Below are 21,855 nucleotides of genomic sequence, written 5' to 3'. Positions count from 1 at the left end.
GCACTGATTGGGAGTTTACAAATAACTTTGCTCCCACAAGGTCTCGTGAAGTATGTCTAAATGAGGTCATTATTCACAGGGCTGAGATTTTCACCCCACTCCATATGTACCACTAGTGTCCCTACTGCATAACCAAATCCAGTTTTCATCTGACAGGCATCTCCCTCAGAGAAAATGGGAAATAGCACTATAGAATGAACCATGGTATTCATTACAAAGTCTTTTAAAAGCCCCACTCACATTTACTCAGTTTTCACTCACAGTTTAGTGTAAGAAAATAAGATTGTTTTCATTCTCTTTTTGATGTGTTTACCAGCTTGTGTTGTTCTTTTCTGGAAGATATGTTTTAGTGCCAATATGCTGATTTCTCCTCAAAAGAGAAGTGCTAAATAACATTTCGCTTACCTGTTAACTTCCCCTGAAAAATGAATAGCTGTTGTTTTTGCCAAAGTCAGGTAATTTAAGATGATAACTAGAAACAGAAGAAAAGGTGGGATAGGCCCTTTCCTGTTCTACCAAATAGAAATTATCCCCAGTGTGTTGAGCTGTTGAAGATATAAATTATATATTATATAATATATAATGTATTATATTCAATATAATACTGCAGAGTAAATAAGAAAAATTTGGTTAAAAGTATTCTTGAACAGGCGGGTGGGATGAACCAAGGGTTTGTATTATTCAGTAAGTTCATAGGGGAACATATCTATTATCACTCAGCTCTTTCTGACACAAATAAGGTCACTGAATCAAGTCAATAAAACTGGACCAAAAGTGCATATTCTGCTATGAGAATGGTGTGTATTGCGTCCCTGTGATAAATTCAAAGAAGAAAAATGGTTGTAAAAATATACAGGAAGACAAGATATTTGGAAGTTCTCAGGTGCTGAGAGAATGCCAGACCTGTGGGTGCTGAGCAGCTCATACTTAATCACAGGATTTGCAGTTGAACCATCCATTGATGTAAATGGATGAGCAGGGTTATTGCAGCTCACATTAATTACTGCTTTTGCCCCCAGTGCAGCAGTTGCTTTGAAGTTTCAACTGTCCTGCCCATCTAGAGCCCTCCTAAACTCAGAGGCGTTTTCTTGCCTAAAGAAGTGTCTGAATTCTCTTTTGTTTTCCAGAATCAGTGGATAACTGTCCCAGTAATTGCTATGGGAATGGAGACTGCGTGTCTGGGACTTGCCATTGCTTCCTTGGCTTTCTGGGCCCTGACTGTGGCAGAGGTAGGAATTTATGCTTAATTAACTGTTACCCTCTCCCATTCAGTTAACATTTTTCTTCTGGAAATTATATTAATGATGCTGCCCTTTGCAAAGTACTAGTCACCCAGTGTGGGGATGCTGCAGTAGAGTGGAAACAAGTTGATCTGTGAATTTTGTTTGCCACAAATTTGCTAAAATTTCGCTCAGCAGCTGAGTGATCCGTGGGTGTTTACACTGGAGAAAAAAGGGAACAGGGAACATCTTACTGGTCTCTACAACTACCTGAAAGAAGGTGGAGTTCAGTCTCTTCTCCCAAGTAAGGGATAGGACAATAGAAAATATCCTCTAGTTGTGCCAGGGGAGGTGTAGATTGGCTATTGGGAAAAATTTCTTCAGCAAAGGATTCAGGCTGCTCAAGGATGTGGTGGAATCACAATCTCTGGGAGTGTAGGTGTGGCATTTAGGGACATGGTTTAGTGGTGGGCTGGCAGTGCTGGACTAAGAGTTGGCCTTGATCTTGGAGGCATTTTCAACCTTAATGGTGCTATGATTCTATACTAATTGTGACTGCTGTGCTCTTAGGAGCAATACAACCCCTTGGGCTGTTTGTGGACAGGCAAAATGTCGCCTTGGAAATTTTCTCTCTGGAAGTGATTTTGGGGAAAAACATGATTTATAAATGTGGCATTATGGTTTGTTTAGCAGAGCATTTTTATCATGGTGTGACATGACACTATAATGGCACTTTCTTTTAAGATTCTGATTATACAAAAAGTACCTTGCAAGTCTGCCTGAGCCTGGCTGTGGGGAATAGGGCAGTGTTAGAGTAAGGCTAGGAATGGAATAATGGCAGGAACAGCTGGTTACTCTGGCCAAAAGTGAAAACACTGGGAGGGTTGGGAAGGAGACTTATCCCAGTAAACAGTATAATACATTTTTCTGCTCAAGTGATAAGTATTTTTAATAAACGACTTTGGAAGGGTTTTCTTCGGCCTGAATTTTTTAGGTTACTTAAACTTTTTTAAAACAAACTGATATACTTTTAGTAAGAACACATTTCAAACCAAGATATCAGAACCTTGCATGTGGGAAACGACAGGATACTGTGCATCAACCTTTTCAAGGCCTTTTTTGGCTCGAACAGTCCAACAAACTAAGTACAGATTTATGAATCTGGGCAGGGAGGCAGCACAGACCCTTAGTGCCCACCCAAGGAGCTGCGGTGAGGCTGCAGGTCAGGGCTTTACCCCAGCTCATCGCTGCTTTGGAAAGCAGGCTGGCGCCTTCCCAAGAGAGAGCTAAACTCTGTCCAACCCCGGCCCTCTCCCCCTCCAGCTGAGCTGGGTCACATCCCAGCAGCGAGCCAGGAGACAGAGATAAGGAGCCGTGCACCCCCAGGGCAGGCGGGAGCTCCCTGCCAAGGCAGGAGGCTGGGCTGAACCCGGCGGGGTTTCAGAGTTCACAGCCCAGTAAGATGGATGTGGCAAGCTGAGTCCCTGAGAGCTGCTCTGTCAAACTTCTTGCTGACTCAGGTTACACTTGGTTTGCATTTCCTTACACTTGGTTTGCATTTCCAAGCTCCTTTTCAAATCCCTAGAGCTGGAGACAAAAGGAGGTTTTTTTCCGTGTCCCATAGCATATTCCAGCTCACACCTCCTAACTTTCAGTAGGGGCAGAAGTTCAGGGCTTGTTTCCCCCAAAGTTCCCTGTAGAATCTGTGGAGTAGAAGGACTTTCTTCCCTGTGGGTCAGAGTACTAAAACTCTTGTTCTGAATCCACTTTCAGAGGAGCTCACCTCCCCTCCCGGGCTGTATCCTGAACTTTCTCAGGCTTTGCAATGGTGGAGCCATGTGAGTCTCCCATTTCACCAGAACACATGCTCTAGCTGCCATGAACACCTTTTATTCGACTCTGTCTTTTCATTCAGAACCATCCGGATTCATATCACAGGTTGCACTCTCCCTTTAGGAAGACAGAAAAATACCTGGAATGCCAAATATATATTTGTGTATGCATGTCCACTCACTTGGCATGTTAAATAGATGATGTTGCCATGAGCATGAGATCTGAGGATTCCAGCATTGGCTTCCTGTTGGTTTTCAGGAGCATCCAAGATTCTTCTTTTGACCTACAAATCCCTCAAAAGGCAGCATGTGCAAGGCTGTTATGGTATCCATCTGCAGCCCTTCACAATCCCTGTACAAAGCAGTAATCCTTAGATAAGCAGGTTCCTGCTCACATGAAGAATTCTGTGGGTTTCCTGGATGTTCCTTTATTTCAATTCAGCTCTATAATTCACCATCCAAATGAATGGGAAACTCTGGAGCAGAAAGCCTTTCTCTTTTTAGTAATGGTTAATTATTAATGTATTTTTAACGAAATTTTTAAACAAAACTATGAGACCAAGTCACCAGAGATGTATTACATAGGCTTTTTGAAGGTTTTCTTGGAAACAGGAGGTGATGTTTTCAAGTTCAGTATAAAGTAAGCAAACAAACAAATGATCTTACTCTCTGATGCTCAACTTTGTGTTTAGGTTGCTGCTGTCATTACCACACCGGAGAATTTCTGTAATTTTGCCATCACAGACATTGTTGGCATCTGAATGATAAAATATTAATTATATATCTTTATATTTGCAAAAGAGTTGCACAAATAATAGGGGAAAAAATTCAGAAACCTCTTTTGTCTTTATTCATTGTTGCATGCTACAGAGGAGGCCTTGCTCTCGCCATTGCCTTGGCATTTGTAGCAGTGCTTTCCAGGTGATGCTGAAGGTGATCTCCACAGGAGGCTCTGTGGAGTATCAGTCTCACTGCACATGGCCAGTGATTTATCTAATCTTTTACTGAGTGATCAGCTGTCTTGTCAGGAAACATGTAAGTCTTTCTCAGCAACCTCTCCGTGGTTAAAGGCAGTTATTCCTTCTTCTTGTTGAAAAGAGCTGCTGTCCCCTTCCAGTGCCTTGAAAGAACAACATCCATTACTGAGCATTGAAATTCGAGATGGGAGGGGCAGAAAATTCCATCCCTTCACAGGAAAGTGAAATTACAGAGTGAGTGTGCTGTGAACCATGCACACAACACAGTGTATCTTAAACAATTTAAGTCTCATATTGTATAGGTAGATGCCATCTTGAAAATTATGCACTTGGAATGCACACTGCATTGTCTTTTCTTTAAAGTGGACAGAGTGCTCCTTAGTAATAACAATTGCCAAATTCCTTTCTTTCCTAAACCTCTTTTATCTTGGTCAGGCAAATATGGTTCACTGCATATCAAACTGGTTTAGCAGTCAGAGTTGGCAGTGCTTTGTATTTTACTGAGGCTGCCGTAGTTCTGGAACACTCAAAGTGACTTGACTATAAGGACGCGTGGAAACAGCTTATGATGTGCTTTGTGAGGCCACTGTCTGAAAAGATGGGAAGAGAAGGAGAAGAAAGCTTTCCTTAACCATGTAATACCCCTTCCCACGCATAATCAAAGTCAGGAACAAAGCAAAAGAGGGTTCATCACATGCCTATTGGAGTTGAATTAAGCAGCAGAATGGAATATTCATTTCACATTTGTCCTGCATAAAATTGTTCATAAATTGCCTTTCTGAGAGGCAGATGAGAAGGTCAGATGCTCTCACCTAAGGCTGATGTGCAACAGTGAGCAAAATCAGTCTGTGTTGAATATATGTCCTTGCAGCTGAGTTTCAGCAAAATGAAATAGAGAACAGGACTTAGGCAAGAAGTTTCAAGGCAGAGTGAACAGGAAAAGGCTGTTGTTTCTGAGGGACTGAAGTCAGCATCTTCCTTGGATAAATCAGAACAGAGGACAAAAGGAACGTAGTGTGGCTGGTGTGGAGAATGGAATAAGGAGAAGGCATCATCTGAAAAGAGCTGGAGAAAGCTTGGAGAGCACTGATGACAAAAAGCTGTGGTCATGGAGGCTGAGGTGTAGTCCTTGATGCCCTCTGCTTCTCTGTGGAACCTGTTCTGTATCCTTCAGTTCATCCCAGCCAACTCTGCCTGGTAGTTTCCAGATTTAGCTCTGAAAACCCTTAATCCTGGAATCCAACATGCCACAGCTTCAGCTTGTCATCTTCCTCTTCTTCCCTTTATCACAGGGAAGAAGTCCTATATCTGGGTGGTCTTGAGAGTCAGCTGACTGCTGGGAACAAGGATGATTAAAAATCCTTTAGAAATCCTTTATAAATTATACAAATTTCAGAGGACAGATTTACATGGCTTTTATTACAGGGAGCTTGGAAACAGTAGAGGCCAATTTTGCCTTGTGACTGGTGATGAATCAAGTCCAGCAGAGGTGATAACCAAAAATGTGGGCTGGACATTCAGTTAGAATCACAGAATTGTTAAGGTTGGAAAAGACCTCTAAAACTCTTTTCATCAAGTTCAGCTATTAACCCAGCACTGCCAAGTCCACCACTGAGCCATATCCCCATATGCCATATCCACACATCTTTTAAATTCCACCAGGAATGGTGACTGAGTCACTTCCCTGTGCAGCCTGCTCCAGTGCTTGATGACCCTTTCAGAGAAGAAAGTTGATAGCTCATGGTATGATGTGAGCAAAATCAGGGAAATAGTCTCAATGTGGCATTCTGGACTCTGAGCAAAGCAACTAAAACCCATCAAGCTGAGAGTTAACCCAGAAAAAAACAGGGGAGTGATCTGTGTGCCACTGGAGTCCACAGCAGAGGCGGTGTCAAGGAAAGTCTGGCAGCGGGTCAGGGATAGTGATAAGCTGTCTAAGGTCAGTGATGCTGTGGAAAGGAGATGTAAGTACATTGTAAAATCAGAATACAAGAAAACTGAGTTTAGTTAGTGAAAAAAGGAACTGGAGACACAAAGCAAAAAGATAGTCTAATTTAAGGGCATTGTTTGTTTGTTTTAAACACTCATAGGAGAATACAGTTAACAAGCTGGATATCATCCATATAAAAGATTTGTTTTTGTCAAAGCAAACAGCAATCTGGCCCAGTGAAGACTGTGTATAAAGAATGTAAATCACATGCCAGGCTCTTGTGCCCCTTTTGGAAGCGATTTTCCATTTGTTTTAATGTGATTTTTGTTGTCTGTCCATAGCATCCTGCCCCGTGCTGTGCAGTGGAAATGGGCAGTACATGAAAGGAAGGTGCTTGTGCCACAGTGGCTGGAAGGGAGCAGAGTGTGATGTCCCAACCAACCAGTGCATTGATGTCTCCTGCAATAACCACGGCACGTGCATCATGGGCACCTGTATCTGCAACCCAGGATACAAAGGAGAGAGCTGTGAAGAAGGTATTTGCAAGATGCATTGAATTAGCCTTTTGCTTTGATTGTTGTTCTGTAATTATATGGATGGAGGCAACTCAGCATTGGACTGGCACTTAAACAGAGCAGTAATAGGCACCTAGAGATACAATAGATGGATACAACATAAAAATGATATGTTGTCATAACTCCTCGTTAGCTATCATACTTGTTCAATAATTGGATGAAAAGCCATCAAATTCTTCAGATAGAAGAATCTAGTTGAAAGACCAGAACATCTAATCATATGTTCAAATGCTCTTATTAAAGCATCGTTTCCATTTACACATCTAAACGTATAATTACTTTTACAGTGCTTTCTTCTCTGCTGTGCTATGCCAGGCAATTTCAGTTGCTTACATACACAAAATGGTGGCGGGTGAGAGAAAGTCCCTGATCCTTGTCAGCTTTAAAAGCTTAGAAATGTTCAGGACTTGAATTAAATTATGCTTCAAAGTCAGATATTATTTTAATGGCTCTTCCATAGCTTTTTTCTCACATTAGCCCCCAAACATTTCACATTTACATTTAGATTTACAGCTGCTTTTAGTACTTAGCTTTAATCATTTTGTGTAGGAACTCACCTGCCAGCATAAACCTTTATCTTCCTGAGTCTGTGACTGCTTCTTACTGCTAAATGAAAAAGTGGACAGTTTTGCAAGTGTATAAATCATTAAGAGAGTATAAAAATATATCAAAAAGTGAATTATTTAAAGAATAATGTTCAAAACTTTTAAAAACTATTCTCCAAATTCTATGCTGGTGACCTGATAAATAATTATTCTTAAATTGTGCTTCTACAAGTACATATGTAAGGCCTGTTCACGACTTGATAGATTAAAGATGTCATTTGATACATTTAAGAATGACAATGGCTTGAATTAATTTATGGTTGTCTTCATGTATGCAGGATAAAGATTTATCTGAATGGCTTTATTTTACAGGCAATGAAAATCGGCTGAATTGGATTCAGACATTCAAATGGCATCTAATCTAGCAATTCTTTTGATGTGTTAAATGTATAGAAGTGGGACATCTCTGATGTATCATGGCTTCAGTGTCAGTAAATGTTAGGGACAAACACTATCAGCTCTTCCAACAATAAGCCATCTCTTGAGAAAGCCTCATCTTGGCTTAAAGCACAATTCAGTGAAGCTGTGGGGTATGCAGAACCCAAAGATTGTGACTATTGAAGTATCTTTAAAGCATCTCTGTAGACCTCCTATTTACTAGATCATATCTTTTCTGGATAAACAGAAATGAAAAGATCCTGATTTTGCCTCCAGCCAGAAGTGTTTAATGTGTGTAAATCACAGTGAGCTTTGCCCTTTTTCTACAGGAGCCTTTATTTCCCTGGTCACGTTTAACGCAGAAAAGCCAGGCACTGCTCAGTTATTTCATGTTACCAATGTAGCAGGGGACAGTGTCAGTCCCACTAGGTCAAAACTTGAAAAAGGAGGAAGAACAAAGAGAACATGGTTTTTCTTATGGGCTGTTTAGTATTTCTCTAAGCATGCATGTTTTTGATATTCGAGGTATAATTTGTATTATGTTGTGAGGGGGGGGGAAGCAACTCAGAGATATGCCATGTGGGAAATCTTGAGAATATATATATGTACATATTTAGATTTAGTAAAAAAAGTTGATTTATGCTATTTTTTAAATTGCTTTTACTCCTTAATTTCTCTTCTAAGAAAGGCCATCTGGTATTGATTACTTTTTATTATTTCTCAGTTCTCATAGCTTCACTGCTTGGTCCATGTTTATAATGGGTTTTCATTCCAGGGTTTCTTCTCTCTTTTCTTTTTTCCCCCATAGAAGTTCAGCAATGTTTATAAAACATCAGCCAACAATCCTACGCGAGTTTTTCTTTTCTCCTTCCTTAGTTTATTGGCCCATATTTTATAAGGCATGGCCTAAGCCAGCGAGACATTGCAGGGAGGGGAGCAAATTTAAGAGTGAAATATGAGAAGTTACTCTTTGGGCACAGAATAAGCCTAATAACTTGTGTGACCAATGAAGCATGAAGCATATTGGGGAAAAGTGTAGAAGAGGCACTAACCTTGCTTGCTGCATGATTTATCTCCCTGGCAAAGATTCTGCACAAGGCTAAACTATAAACAGGGCATTTTCCAACCAAGAATTTGACCATTTGGGACATTTCCCAACCAACAACACAAACATATGCTATTTTTTTTCCTTTCCAGGTATACTAGATCTTGTCAGCTCTGCCCTCATGCCCAACTCCCCATCTCTGCTTCTCCCAGAGCTGAGCAGCTAAATTTTTCAAGCAGAACTCCCTAAAAATATACCATTGTGGTCCAAATCCACTAAGCAATTGATTAATAAGAAAGCAGAAGCCTGTAATCCTGTCCCAGGGTCCTTCCGATGGTGCAGAAAGCCTAAAGAGATAGAGCTAGTGAGGCTGAGCTTAAAGTAGCCATTGTGTGTGACATTTTCTGAAAGGGCTCATTTCAACATGAAAAATGGCCTTGGGATTATGATAAATGGGGGGTTCTGACATGCACATTCCCCTCCTATAATCGTCTGTGTTAGAGCTGAGATAGCAGATTGTCTGCCTCCTGTGATGGAGGCCCCTGTAAAACTCACCTTTTTCCCAACTGACCTTCAGAGGAGATGATTAATTGCCTGGAGGTAGCCTCTTGTCAGTTAGCCTGTGATCTTTGTTCTCTATGTTCAAACCATCTGCTGAGAACGGACGAGGCTGCTGCCCCATCCCTTAGTCCTTTTCATACTTATTACTGCTGAGAAAGAACAGGGCCAGGGCTTCAAGGGTCTCATGCTAAAATTGGCACCCTCGCTCCCAGCTTGCTAACAGTGAAGGAGATTTATGAACTCATCCTTTCCAGCCTCTTAAAATTTTTGAGGATTGTTCCAGCTATGAGCAGAGCTCCAGGAATCAAACAAGAAAGAAAATTCTCTCTCATGCCTTGGGATAGTAATAACTGAGCCATTACTTGTCAGACTGAGAAGGGTTTGAGAATCCAGGGAATTATCAGAGCAGCTGTTGTGTTTCCTTTTAAGGTTTCTGGATCTTAAACAGGTCAGTGGAATTCTTATTAGCTTTTCCAGGGGTAAAAACTGAACCACAAGCCTGCCGTGTGTGCAGTGGCCATGTTCTGCTCTGCTGTATCAGAGCCAGAAGCTGGACAGTTTTCCTGTGCTGCTTAGCCAGACTGACACTTGTCACCAATCCCCAGGGAACTGCCACACACCGTTTCAAAAGACAGGAAGAATTTTCTCTAGGCTGTCCTATCAGCTTTTATCTATAAATAGACAATCGACTCCTCCAGTTGGTTTTTCTGGGAGGGTGTCTGGTGCATTTCATATTTTTCGATTGCTGGGTGAAATTCCCTGTGGGCAGAGCAGCTGACAGTTGCCTACAAAAGACAACTCAGGAATCAGGGAGGGAGTACATTTGGTCTTTCAGTGTACACTGCTATACCCCTAACTAAGTGGTCTCCAGTCTTCCAGTTAGGAAAGTGCCTCTTTGGGAGGGGAAAATAAACTTCAAACATTTAAAAGAGAGTATTAATTGATCAAAAATAAAACCAGAAGAGCACCATTATAAAAAAAGGCATGATTTTGTTTTAATCCTTATTCCAGAAAAAAACGTCTGTGGATATATTTCAATGTGAAATTTCATTAAGTCTCCATGAACCCTGTATAGATTTAAGCACATTCTTCAATTTAAGCATGCATTCTGCTGAATAAGAATGTCAGCTTCTGTTGAATCTTTATGCAAAATTCTCTCTCAGAAAACTAGAGCTCAGTTTCAAATTCATTAGTAATAGTAATTTAGGTTATTCTAATAGAATAAATGAAGACACATTATGCATACAATAGAATATTATTCTTATTCTATTCTTAATTGATATTACCCTGTTCTTACCAGAAAGATCACTTACTAGTGCAGACCTGCACAAAAGAATGGATTTCACCACTAGATTTTTCTCTGTTTTTCACGTAGGTGTTTTAGGTCTCACTGCCTTTTAGGGCCACTGACTTCTTGCATAAAGCATCTGTTTTGTTCACAGCAGGGCTTTTTTGGTTGAAACCTTGAGATACCATGTAAATATGTTTGTGTAGACAGCAGTCTGATAGCTTTTTTTTCTGAAATTGCCATTTGCTTTCCCTGTCTGCTTCCTCTTCCTTCTCACATGTAGTGGACTGCATGGATCCTACCTGCTCGGGACGAGGCGTGTGCGTCCGAGGAGAATGCCACTGCTCTGTTGGCTGGGGAGGAACAAACTGTGAGACCCCAAGAGCCACCTGTCTGGATCAGTGCTCTGGTCATGGGACCTTCCTCGCAGATACTGGACTCTGCAGCTGCGATCCCAACTGGACTGGCCACGACTGCTCAATCGGTAATGTCAGCAGTGACTTCCTCTTGGTTTACTGTTAAACTCTGTGAAATACTCAGATCTGCAAAAAAAGTACTGCAGATGTATTCCAGTGAAGCACATACAGGGCATGACTGGAAGGAGAAATTCCGTTGCTCAACTACATAAATAATTCTGCTACCATTGCTGAGCATAGAGTAATATCATAAATAACTCCATTAAAGCCACCTAGGCTTGCTATTGTTCATTATATGACTGTAAATATAATTGATGGTCGACATATAACTTATTGTTCTGAGGATAGTTCTTGATGAACCCCAGTAGCCACTAAAGGGTCTGTTTTGATTTTTAGGAGATGACTAAATAATCTTTAGTGGTTGTAAACGAGAAGGAAGATTTGGTAATCTCTTAGATCTCCTTCTGAATTCAAAGCTTGTGCTTTTCTAGGTTAGAGGAGAATGAGTGCCTCATGAGGTTCATATTAAAGACTGTCCTTTACCAACTAAAAAATAAATTTACTGAGTAAAAGTATTTATTAGTACAAGTGGCTACCAAGAAGACACCTTTTTTATAGGCAGTTTTGTCTAGAAGTTTTGAACAGTGACCTTCATTCCTCCACTGGAAGGGCATCCTGTTCAAAATCTGCATCAAGTATGTGAATTGAAGGCTAGGGAAAAACTGTTCACAACCCTTTTCTTCTAAATGCAATTAGCTCTTAAAGGCCACACTGAGAAATAATGGAATACGTTAAATAGTCAGAACCTATGGGGCATCAGTGCTTTGACTTTTGTCCTGCATTGTGTGCTCACAAAAAAAAGACCACAGCAATAACAGTTCCTATACCTTACACAACTGGAGTGGAACTAGGCCAGAAATCCAGGGCAGCTCAGTATAAGCAGTGAAATGAAAGGAATTTTCAGCAAAGCAACCCAAAAAAAAAAAGGCTTTTAGGAGAGTGGATATAGTAGAAAAATTATGTAAACAACATTTTCACTGAGGAATTGCTATCATGAGTAAAGAAAACCAGGTTAACCATTTGCAAGTATTTTAAGAGAGTAATTTCCAAGGATGAAGCAAACTGAATAAAATGGTGCTAAGAACATAAGAAAACCCTTTTGACAATCACCATTTAGGCTGGATATTAGGAGCTTGTCATAAAGTAAAATTGACTGGATTGAGGAATAAGCAGAAGAGGAGGCCTACTTGCCTGGGGCTGAAACTAGGTTGATCAAAACTTTTGCAGGTGTGGGTAGGAAAGTTATCATGCATTGAAGGGAAAATAAATTTGATGCCAGGCTTTTCCTTTCCCCATACTAATATCTTAATATCTTCAATTCCATACTCTGTGGGTTTATTTTGAAAACCACCACAAGGGGAAAGGTAGTCATGTATTTGTAGTTTGTAGCATAGTTCATAATTGAACCATTATTCTATGTTTGTACAGAGATTTGGGGATTGCAGGGATGGATTTGGAAAAATGTTTATTTCTATGTGCAAACAGAATTCACTTTCCCTTTGTGAACCTGCAGGGTCATGTACAGATGATTTATAAGCTTTCCTTATACTGCTTTTATAAATCCATCTAGTGCAAACTTTCTTTGGCAGCATGAAGTTATTTGAGACAAACTTGAGCATCATTCCAAGACCTTTTTCCTCACTGAGCTGCTTGTAACATTCAGGTTATTGTGCCTCACAGCTAAAATCACAACTAAGGTGATTTGTAAACTTCCATTTCTAGCCCAGACCTTTCCACTGAATTGATGACTTGATTTGAAAGACAGATTTACTCACAGGATATGTGGTACTTTTCTTGCATCATTAAAATAGAGTGAGCAGGCATGCTAAAAGCATGTAATAACACACTGCCCAGCCCACTGGGGTGGAGGTCCTGTAGAAGGGTCTAAAAGGAACAGATTTTTATTATACTATAAAACAGAACCAAACAGAATGGAAGAATTAGTAAGGGAAAGAAGTAAGTACTTGCAGAAATCCCCCTCAGCTCTGCAAAGCAGTTAGGACTATGTTCAGTCCTGATGAACTCTGTAGAACTGTGCCCACCTGGATTTGTGCCAAGGACAGCCCCTTTCATAAACCACGTGGTGAGGAGTACTCTAGGAACAGCATCATTATCTGAAAACCCAGAATATGAGCAGGCACAGTGGATTCTCCAGCTCCTACCACCTTCAAGTTAAAAACAGTTCCTGTCTACAGTGCTGTATGCTGTATTCATTTATGTTATCAGGCATTATGGAAGCAGTTAGCTGAAGTCTGTGGATTGTCATAGAAAGTAAAATAAGAGCCTCTTTGAACCTTAGACTGCATCTTTCAGCTAAGTGGTAGATTTTACCTGTCTTTAGTGGTAATCTTAGAGAACACAGATTACTGGGTAAAACCCTCACTTTTCACAAAACAATGATATTACAGATATTTCTGTTTCCTGTTTATATTATCTTTTTTCATTCCACTTAAACTTCATAGACAAGTTGTGCCAGTGCAATCTCTTGTGAGAGATTCCTGTTTGATCTGCGTTGTAGGAAAAAGTAGTTACATGCTTTGAGGTTTTTTTGCTGTCTGTGTCTGCCCACTGCCAAGATATGCTGAGACAGGGCTGCTGCATAATTACCTCCGATTTGTCACTCAGGGAAAATGCTTCTCAAACATACTTCACCCTTTTGTGCAAGAAACAGTTTTGTAGGATCACTTCTCCCTCAATATACAGGTTTTTTGGCCAATTCCCAAATACTAGAGAGAGTATCTTAGAGAAGGGTACAGAAATAATTTCAGAGATAACTTTTATTGAGCAATAAAAGTGGTATTTTGATTTCTCCATGGGATAATTAAATCACTTCCCTTTTACATCTTAGTACTGTTGCACAAGCAATTAAAAAAAGTCCTTTATAACCCAATCCAGCTAAAATGTCCAAGGCAATGCTTGGTATGAGAAAGGTAATGAAGGAACCACTGATCCTAGCCCCATTCTTCCAGTCTGCTATCACAGATCTTCTGTATCCCAGGCTTTTAGGGGCTATCTCCCTTCACCTCTTATGACCCCCATCTGGCAACTAATAAAGCCATCATGGGGCTGGTCTCTTAACCTCTTATTGTCTGAGTGTAGTGGGAGGAAAGAAATGGCCTGTGCTGCAGTGTGAAACAGAACTCACTATGTGATGTAGTCTCATTCTTGACCTATTTAGACTGGCCCAACTATTTCTGGCCAATCAAGAGGCAGCACATCATATACCATAAGACATGTTTGCTGACTGCAGTGAAATGAATAGGTGAATTGTGTCATCTGCACTGGGGGAATGCACCATTTACCAGAGGGATCTCGCTGATGCATCAGTATAATCCCAGGCCCATCAAAACAGTATTAGGCTTGGATGCAAAATCATTATTAAAGGAATTAAGTTAACTGATGTTGTCCTTCACTCTCCTCAAATTTAAATCAGTAATTTTCACACTTTTTTGTCTTTGGTAGTTGACATCTTCACCTGCACAGTTGAATATACAAAGCAGTGATAGACATCATGTTCTCTGTGTCTTAAGTGTAGTGACTTTTTCTGGGCAGTTGAGAGTGGTTGTAGATTGACCTGCATGCAGATAAGGATTCCTTCTCCATCACTCATTCGTAATGACTCATGCAGTTTATGCACAGTTGACATCCAGGCAGTACTTCAGACCCTTAAAATACACTGGAGAAGAGCAGTAATAGGAATAGTACTTTGTATGGGGTAGTCCTAAATTGCCAGTGGAGACATAATATCATGGGCTGTACATTTGATGATAAGAGTTAGAAACTGGAACTGGGGCTCAATAAAGGAGGAAGAAGTTATGATATTTTACATCACATTTTGAATACTTAGAGAGCATGCCTGGCCAGAGATGGAGGCTGAGCTTGCATGTCCATGTCTCATGAAATCCAGTACTTTGGTCCCATTATTCTCTCATGACTTTTGCTGCTAACATGGTTTTCCGAGGATATGGCATTTGATGTTATGACTGCCCTTTTGTCCCCTCTGTGGCAGGGATGAAATGCTGCTTCCTAGTGACTTACTGGCACACTTTGTTATGAAGGTCTACAGTCACAAAAATATTTAGGCATTTAAAATTTGCCTTAAGCAAATGCAGATTATCAAGCCTTGATGCAGGGCTGTGGAGAGCTACATATGGCAGGTAGTCTTAGATAAACCTTACCTCCAAGCACAGTAGGGAAATAGTGTGGGTAGACACAGGATAGCAGACCAGGTATTTACCCACCTTCCATGACTTTACTTACTTTCAGTAGGTTGAGAAGGTTGATTTAAAATAAAACTAGCATGGTGTGTGAATCCATGTCTCTGGTTGCAGGGAAGCCATATCATAAATTTTTGCACAGTGAATTGAAGTCAATGGAAAAGCTCCTATTTAGTCTGCAGGAGTAAGGATCAGTTGAAGGCTGTTAATGAATAATGATTATATTTGAGACCCTGCGTCAGTTAATGGTAATGACTGAATTTTTTTTGTATCAGTTTAATTGTATAAATTAACAATGGTGAAAGTCTTTCGGGTAGCACACGACAGAGTTACCCACCATGAAGTTGATACAGTTCATTGAAACAGGCACCTTTTCTCTATTCCAGTTAATAGATAAAGAGACCATGAAGAATGAACTTGTAAAGAGTTAAGCTGAAGTAAATGCATGTTTGCATTGCAATGTCTTTTTTTTTGCCAGGAGTTGTGCAGGAGACTATTGCACACACACACACACACAGTCACAGAAGCAGTTCTCATACATTTTATCAGAAAATGTCATATCCCATTGTTCAAACAGCACCAGGGCTAACAAAACATGTGTGATAAAATATGTTTTCCTTGGGCTTACTGGTGTCAGCTTTTGCAAACAAAATCTCATGTTAATTTTGTGCCATGCTCAAGGCCACCAAAATAAAAAGGATGATTAAGGCATGCAGTCTTTCAATCAAAATTATAAGGATGAATAAAAATCCATCCTTAGAAAACGTTCATATAAGTTTTCCTTTAAACAGTCTTTTCTTCAGGGGTAAAAATGTCTCTGTAAAAGATGGATGTAACATCAGTTCTGACATGATACAGGCTTGTACCATACTTTAGACCAAGACCCCTTTTAATGCCTAAGAATTTGCTGATTTGTCTTTTTCTTAGCTTTAAAACACATGAGGAAGAACAAAAGAACTAAACCTCAGGGTGCAGCACCTGAAATTGATAAATATCTTCATCACTTAAGAAAAAGTCACCAGGCACAGCTATATGATCAAAGGCCATCTTGAATGCTTTTCTTTCAGCTTGTAACTTGTTCATCTCACTACCATGGCAGAGCTGTGAGAAACATTAGTCTGGGGCAATTGAAACTTTGGTAGCATAGTGTCTTCAAAGCTGGTTTTCAGAAGATGCCATCAAAATCTCTTCTGGCTCAATACCTAAATTGCAGACTCATCCCTGAAAGCCTTACTTCGGTCCTTTAATGGTTGTTGAAAGCCAGGAAGTGTTTTGTACCAGCAGGAATTTCATCTTCTGCCTTGCAAAAGCATAACATGCTGATTTCTGAACTTGTGATCTCCCTTTTGTATGAAGAGAAGTAACTTTTCTCTCTAAGGGAAAAGTATGAGCAGCCCAGTGCACACACAAGGCTCTCACAGACTCTGCCTGGCAGATATCTGCTTTGTGGATTGTGAAGAAATTAGTGAATATAGAGAATCAATAGTGTTAATAAGAATTACCATTGCAAAAGACATGATATTTTTTATGTACTTAAGTTTGTGAGTACAGCCTTTAGCCTTCCTATTGCCAAGATGAACTTAGCCTTTAAAGTCTTCAAATCTTTTTATTAAAAATGCAATAAAAGACTAAAATCTGCCCAAACCTTTGAAATCAAAGTATTCAGGGAGGCTTTCATTTGAATATCCTTTTACTCCCTTTCCTTTTGTTTATTAAAAATGCATATTAAGGAGACCCTGATGTGGTGGAAAAAAAATATAATAGTTGAAATGGCTGCAGTTATTTTTGTGGCAAGTCCAATTCTTCAAAAGTCCAAGTATCTTTGTACTGAGCAGATGAAAGGGACATGATAAAAGGAGGGAGAGAACTCCCACTAAGACAGAAAATACAGCTTACCTTTCAAATTATGGATTCCTACTTTAAATCTGATAGCTGAGAAATTGTTTTAGGACATTCCCTAGCCAACCAGCTAGGTTATGTCCACTCTGGGATGTGTTTATGATCTTACTTTTAACCACTTCTCTGCAGCAGTCCATGCAGTCTTGGTCAGACACAATGACAAAGGGAAGATTGAAGGAACTGAAAACTTGGGCTCTAGCTGTCATTTCAGCCTTGGCCAAAAGGAGTGGAAGCAATGATATCATCAGTCTGTCTCTGACCATTAGATCACAAAGCATGTGGTCTGATTAGGTCATGTCTCAGGCTGAGAATAGTGTGTGTCCAGTCGTGGAACAGGCAGTCCCTGGTTCTCACTGACCTTAGGCACTGTGATGAGCACAGCTTCTCTCTCGTATCAGCAGTAATCAGTGAAAATGTATGGACCACTACAAAGGGAAGACTATTCCATCCCCATTGTTTCCTACAATGATTAAGGCTAGTTCCCAGCATGCCAGTTTCAGTTCAGCATTCTTCCCTATCTCCAAATGTGACCTCAGCAGTCACACCATGAGCTCAAAAGTTCTTCTTGTTTGGATCAATTGTGCTTTGTGTTCAGAGCTTTCTGACTGAAAACAGCAGTCAGGAAACTCAAGTCATTGGGGCTCATGTTAATGTGACTAGTTAGTGTGAAAAATTTCACACCACCACAAGATACTAAATTCTATGTTTAAAAGAGAGTACTGTTAAAGTATCATGTTTTGAGGATGACTGAGCAATTGGCATTTTTGCTTGTATCACTGAGAATTTACCATTTATATCACTAAGTCTCAGATTACCAGATTTTGGATTCTTCTCTGACTTTGCCTTTGAAAGGAGGAGCCTCTTAATTTTTGAATCTAGACCTCTGCTGCTCACTATTCCTACTTTTAACCAGGATACTGCTGCAATATCAGCAGGGAGGATACTTGTGTAGAGTCAGTCTCTGCCATTGTCTACCTTGATAAAGCCACTCATGGCTCAGCAGGGATGGTTATAGTTTCCATGTCATGGCTTCTCCACTGGCATTCAGTCAATTCCATGCTGTTGTTGGTAGACACTTCCTGTGACTATGACCTTATACTCCAACCCAATTGGAGCTCATCACAGAGTTCCTGCAAAGGTTTATTGGATGCTTTCAGCTTCATCAAATCATATTTGAGACGTTGAACTAGGTTGCCCAGAGAAGCTGTGGGTGCCTCATCACTAAAGGTGTTCAAGGCCAGGTTGGATGGAGCTTTGAGCAACCTGTTCTGTTGGAAGGTGTCCCTCCCTGCGGCAGGGGGACTAGAATGAGCTGGTTTTTAATGTCCTTTCCAAACCAAAGCATTTTATGATTCTATGTATCATCCTAAGTTAGAAGGTCCAAGGTTAGGTAATAAAATAGTCCCTGAATCACTAAAACAGAATAACATCAAAACTGAGCAAGAAAAAGACAATATAAGACCAATGGTTGTCATGGAGTGGATTGGTGTCTACTGAAGACCAGAAATCCATGATCTATTAAGCTGTCTGAAATGGATACAATGAAATGGGGATATATTCTCTCTGCCCCCTTCTAAATTGCAAGATGTTCATACTCTAAAAACTAGCATTACAATTTACACTAATGAGCACTTTCTAATGATGTTGACAGATAAAAGTTTGGGAGTGCTTTGGAGAGAGCTCTGCTGCTTTTCAGTGATCCTTTCAGATCAGTGTTTAGGCATATAGACAGCATAGCAGATAAAATCCTTCTGGAATAGCTACTGCTGCATCCCATTTGTGTGGAGAGACAGACATCTAACTTCTGGATATGTCAGCCCTGCATGTTTCATATATGTTCTGTGTCTCCTTTTGAAGAAGATGAATAACAATAAAACTTCTAAGTTCTCTGGCAAAATGTTGTCTGAAGAAAAAGGAATCCATATTGGGACTGAGCTCTAAGTAAGGGAGTCCCAAGGACATCTAGCTTGTTATCAGTTCAGCACACACATTTGTAAATGATCTGTTGAAATTTATTTTAGAAAAAAACCAAAATGTACAGAATTGGAAAAGAAATCAGTTCTTTTTAAGCATGAGCAAAACGCTTTTCTGCTGTCAAATTATCTCTTCCTTGTGGACAGAGAGGAAATTAAATAGCTCAGAGAAGAATCTTTCTTAGGAACATCATTTAATATATTAGGAATTGTTTCTTTTCTGGGAAGCTTTAACACATCCCAGAAAGCACAGAGATTCAATTAAGCATCAAAGAGAAAAATGCAGTCCTGCACTTTGGGATATTTATTTTTATTCAACAGAACTGAGCTCCAGCACTGAAGCCTGACAATACCTGGCATTTCATGTCCTGCTATTCAGCAACAAGAGACAGTTTAAAGTAGAGTTCATAATAATAAATAAATGGAAGGTTGACACGAGTATGAAAGTAAATCACAGCCAAAGAGGAGATGCTTTAGACACAACGTGATGGTCAGTCCTTAGCCTTTAAGGCAAGGATGAAAATAGAGTATAAATACTGTAGAAACTAGAAGGTGATAAAAAGCACCACAGCAGTTTAATGAAATTTCATCACACAAAATTACAACTCTCCAGACAGGAACTGGAAGACCTTTATGCAAATATGAAGCAAGCTGAAATTGCACTTTGAAGTGAGATACTTTTTTAAAAGAGGTCCCAGCTGTACCAGTGTACATTGTGCTCCTATTCTCACTGTTACTGTTTCTGGCAAGAATTCCCAGGAATCCCATTGTGCTCAGTCCTGCATGCTGACAGTTAGAGGCTCAGTCTTTGAGGATAGACATACATCAGTTTAAGTATCTTACCATACCAAACCCCTTCATTACTCATTTTGGAGATGGAGGGTGGGTTCCAGGGCAGTTATGGACACATCTCCTGAATCTGCTCAGCACCAGGTGAGGAGCTACTCAGGTGTCCTGGTTAGGGTCACTCTGTAATTCAGGATATGCATTCCCCAGTGCAGGCATTCCAGGATGCTCCTCAGGGCTTCATGATCAGGAGGTGAAAATTCAGGTGTCTAAGTCAGATTTCAAAGCCATTGCTGAAGGTCAGTGTTCTTCCTGATGAGGGTAGATAGCAAAGCTGGTGGATTCATATTCAGTCCCTAGAGAGCATCCTTTAATCTTGATTTCCTCATCCATGGAAAGAAAATAAATAGCTGTTACCTTTCAGTTATATTCAGTTTACTGAGCTGTGTAAAACACATTGAGGCCCTTGAGTGGAGCAGAGAGTCATCTCCAAACCAAACCAAAAGTTTAATTACACTCATAAAAGGGCAGGTTTTATATTTATAGACATAAGTCATTATTATTATTTCTACATTAGTAATATTTACATACTTGATGCATGCTTTTAAAATAGATAAACAGATTACTTGTTTAAAGGCATTACATTATGCAGGTGGTGCTTTCAGGACATGATCTCTGAAGGTAAATATACATCCTTCAATTAATGACATGGACAGGACTTAAACAATCATTCCCTGTTCACTACCAAATCAGGACGGTTTTCAGAGGATTTCATGCTACAGATCTGCTACTGGCAGTGACAGAAAATCCACACCTCTTCTTTGAGGTTTTTCTTGCTCCCTAGTTTGATCCTTTCCTTATAACATTTGTAAAAAGAATGGTTTTAAAAGCTGATGTGCTTTATGTCTTCTTCAGTAGCATCACAGGAGTTCATGTCACTGCAAAATTATCAAATCACAGGAATGAGAATTTCATACCACTGCAAAATGTATTTCATTATGAAGAATGTCTTTAGACTTCACTGCTATCTAAATCATGCTGATCACAACACTTTCTGGTTTTTTCATCTGTATTTTTCTATTTCTTGCTTTTCCCAGATATTCCCCATTGATTACCTTCTAAAGCCGGTTATGAAAACAAGGCTTTGTTCCTCACCAAATTCACCCTTTTAGCTTCGTGCTTTTCTGGAAAAAAAATGTTTGATGCTGGAAATGGCCTCAAATGAGCCAATTTGAAGTGGAAAAACCCCAGTTAAGGCAGATTTTTAATTATTAAATTTTCTATTAATATACTGAAGGTCAGTGGAACTGACCCAGTTTTCAGAAAGCTCTGAGCAATTTCACCTGATCTTATATTTTAGCACTAAATCCATATTTATTAAAGGATTTAGAAGACAGGTCAGAAGCAGCTAAATCTCTGATTCTTCATCGCATGAATGCTAAAGAAAAATCTGCATCTGCCTTGCTCTTCTCTAAGCTGGAAAGCTTTACACTGTTGTCAAGCCAATATGAGGATATGTGGGGGGATAGGGGTAAACATGTAAAAATGGATTTGCTAGAAATGAAGCACAAATTAACATCATTATCCTTTTTCCAACTCCAGTTTTCAATGTGATGTGAAAGTAATATGAAATTCTGAATGATGCTGTTTCCTGTGTTGGAGGCTCCTGTGTCTGTTCCATCAATTAAAAATAGCCATGAACAAAGCACTGCACTAGTGGGTTAGTCTTTGATAAGTTTCTTTTCCCACTTTTCTTCTGAAATATCAAAGGCAACATAGCAGATTTTTTGTTCTTAAGGGGACAGACTTATGTCACTTTTTAGCAGGATATGCCAAAAAAAAGAAAAAAAGAAAAAGAGAATGAAGCAGGTACAAGTTTTTTATTTGTATGAGTAATTGCTTTACTATTCTAACTTCTGAAGTGCTGTAAATGGACTGTGACCTCATTATACCTGGCACAATACAAATGCAGAACAGAAAGGATAATCTTGGCCTCAGATAGTTGAGATTCTTAAAGTTTAAATGAACAACAACAGAGAGAGACAGGCTGATGGAGACAGAATAAAATTACATTACAGTTTTCCTCGACTCAC

At 39.8% G+C, this 21,855-nt stretch overlaps 1 protein-coding gene across 4 annotated transcripts in view; it reads left to right on the top strand.

Annotated features, from left to right (window-relative positions):
• Window positions 1-21,855, top strand: part of TENM4 (teneurin transmembrane protein 4) — a 587,508-nt gene that overhangs the window by 438,774 nt on the left and 126,879 nt on the right. For all 4 annotated transcript variants that reach the window (XM_079300958.1, XM_079300961.1, XM_079300960.1 and 1 more), the window contains 3 exons: window positions 1,128-1,229; window positions 6,301-6,495; window positions 10,695-10,895. In XM_079300958.1, the coding sequence (XP_079157084.1) occupies window positions 1,128-1,229; window positions 6,301-6,495; window positions 10,695-10,895 (498 nt within the window). The remainder of the gene's footprint in view (window positions 1-1,127; window positions 1,230-6,300; window positions 6,496-10,694; window positions 10,896-21,855) is intronic.

Source organism: Erithacus rubecula, assembly GCF_903797595.1.
Source record: "Erithacus rubecula genome assembly, chromosome: 1".
NCBI classification, from domain to species: domain Eukaryota; kingdom Metazoa; phylum Chordata; class Aves; order Passeriformes; family Muscicapidae; genus Erithacus; species Erithacus rubecula.
The sequence above is the reverse complement of the archived record's forward strand: the minus strand, read 5'-3'. Positions and strand labels throughout refer to the sequence as shown.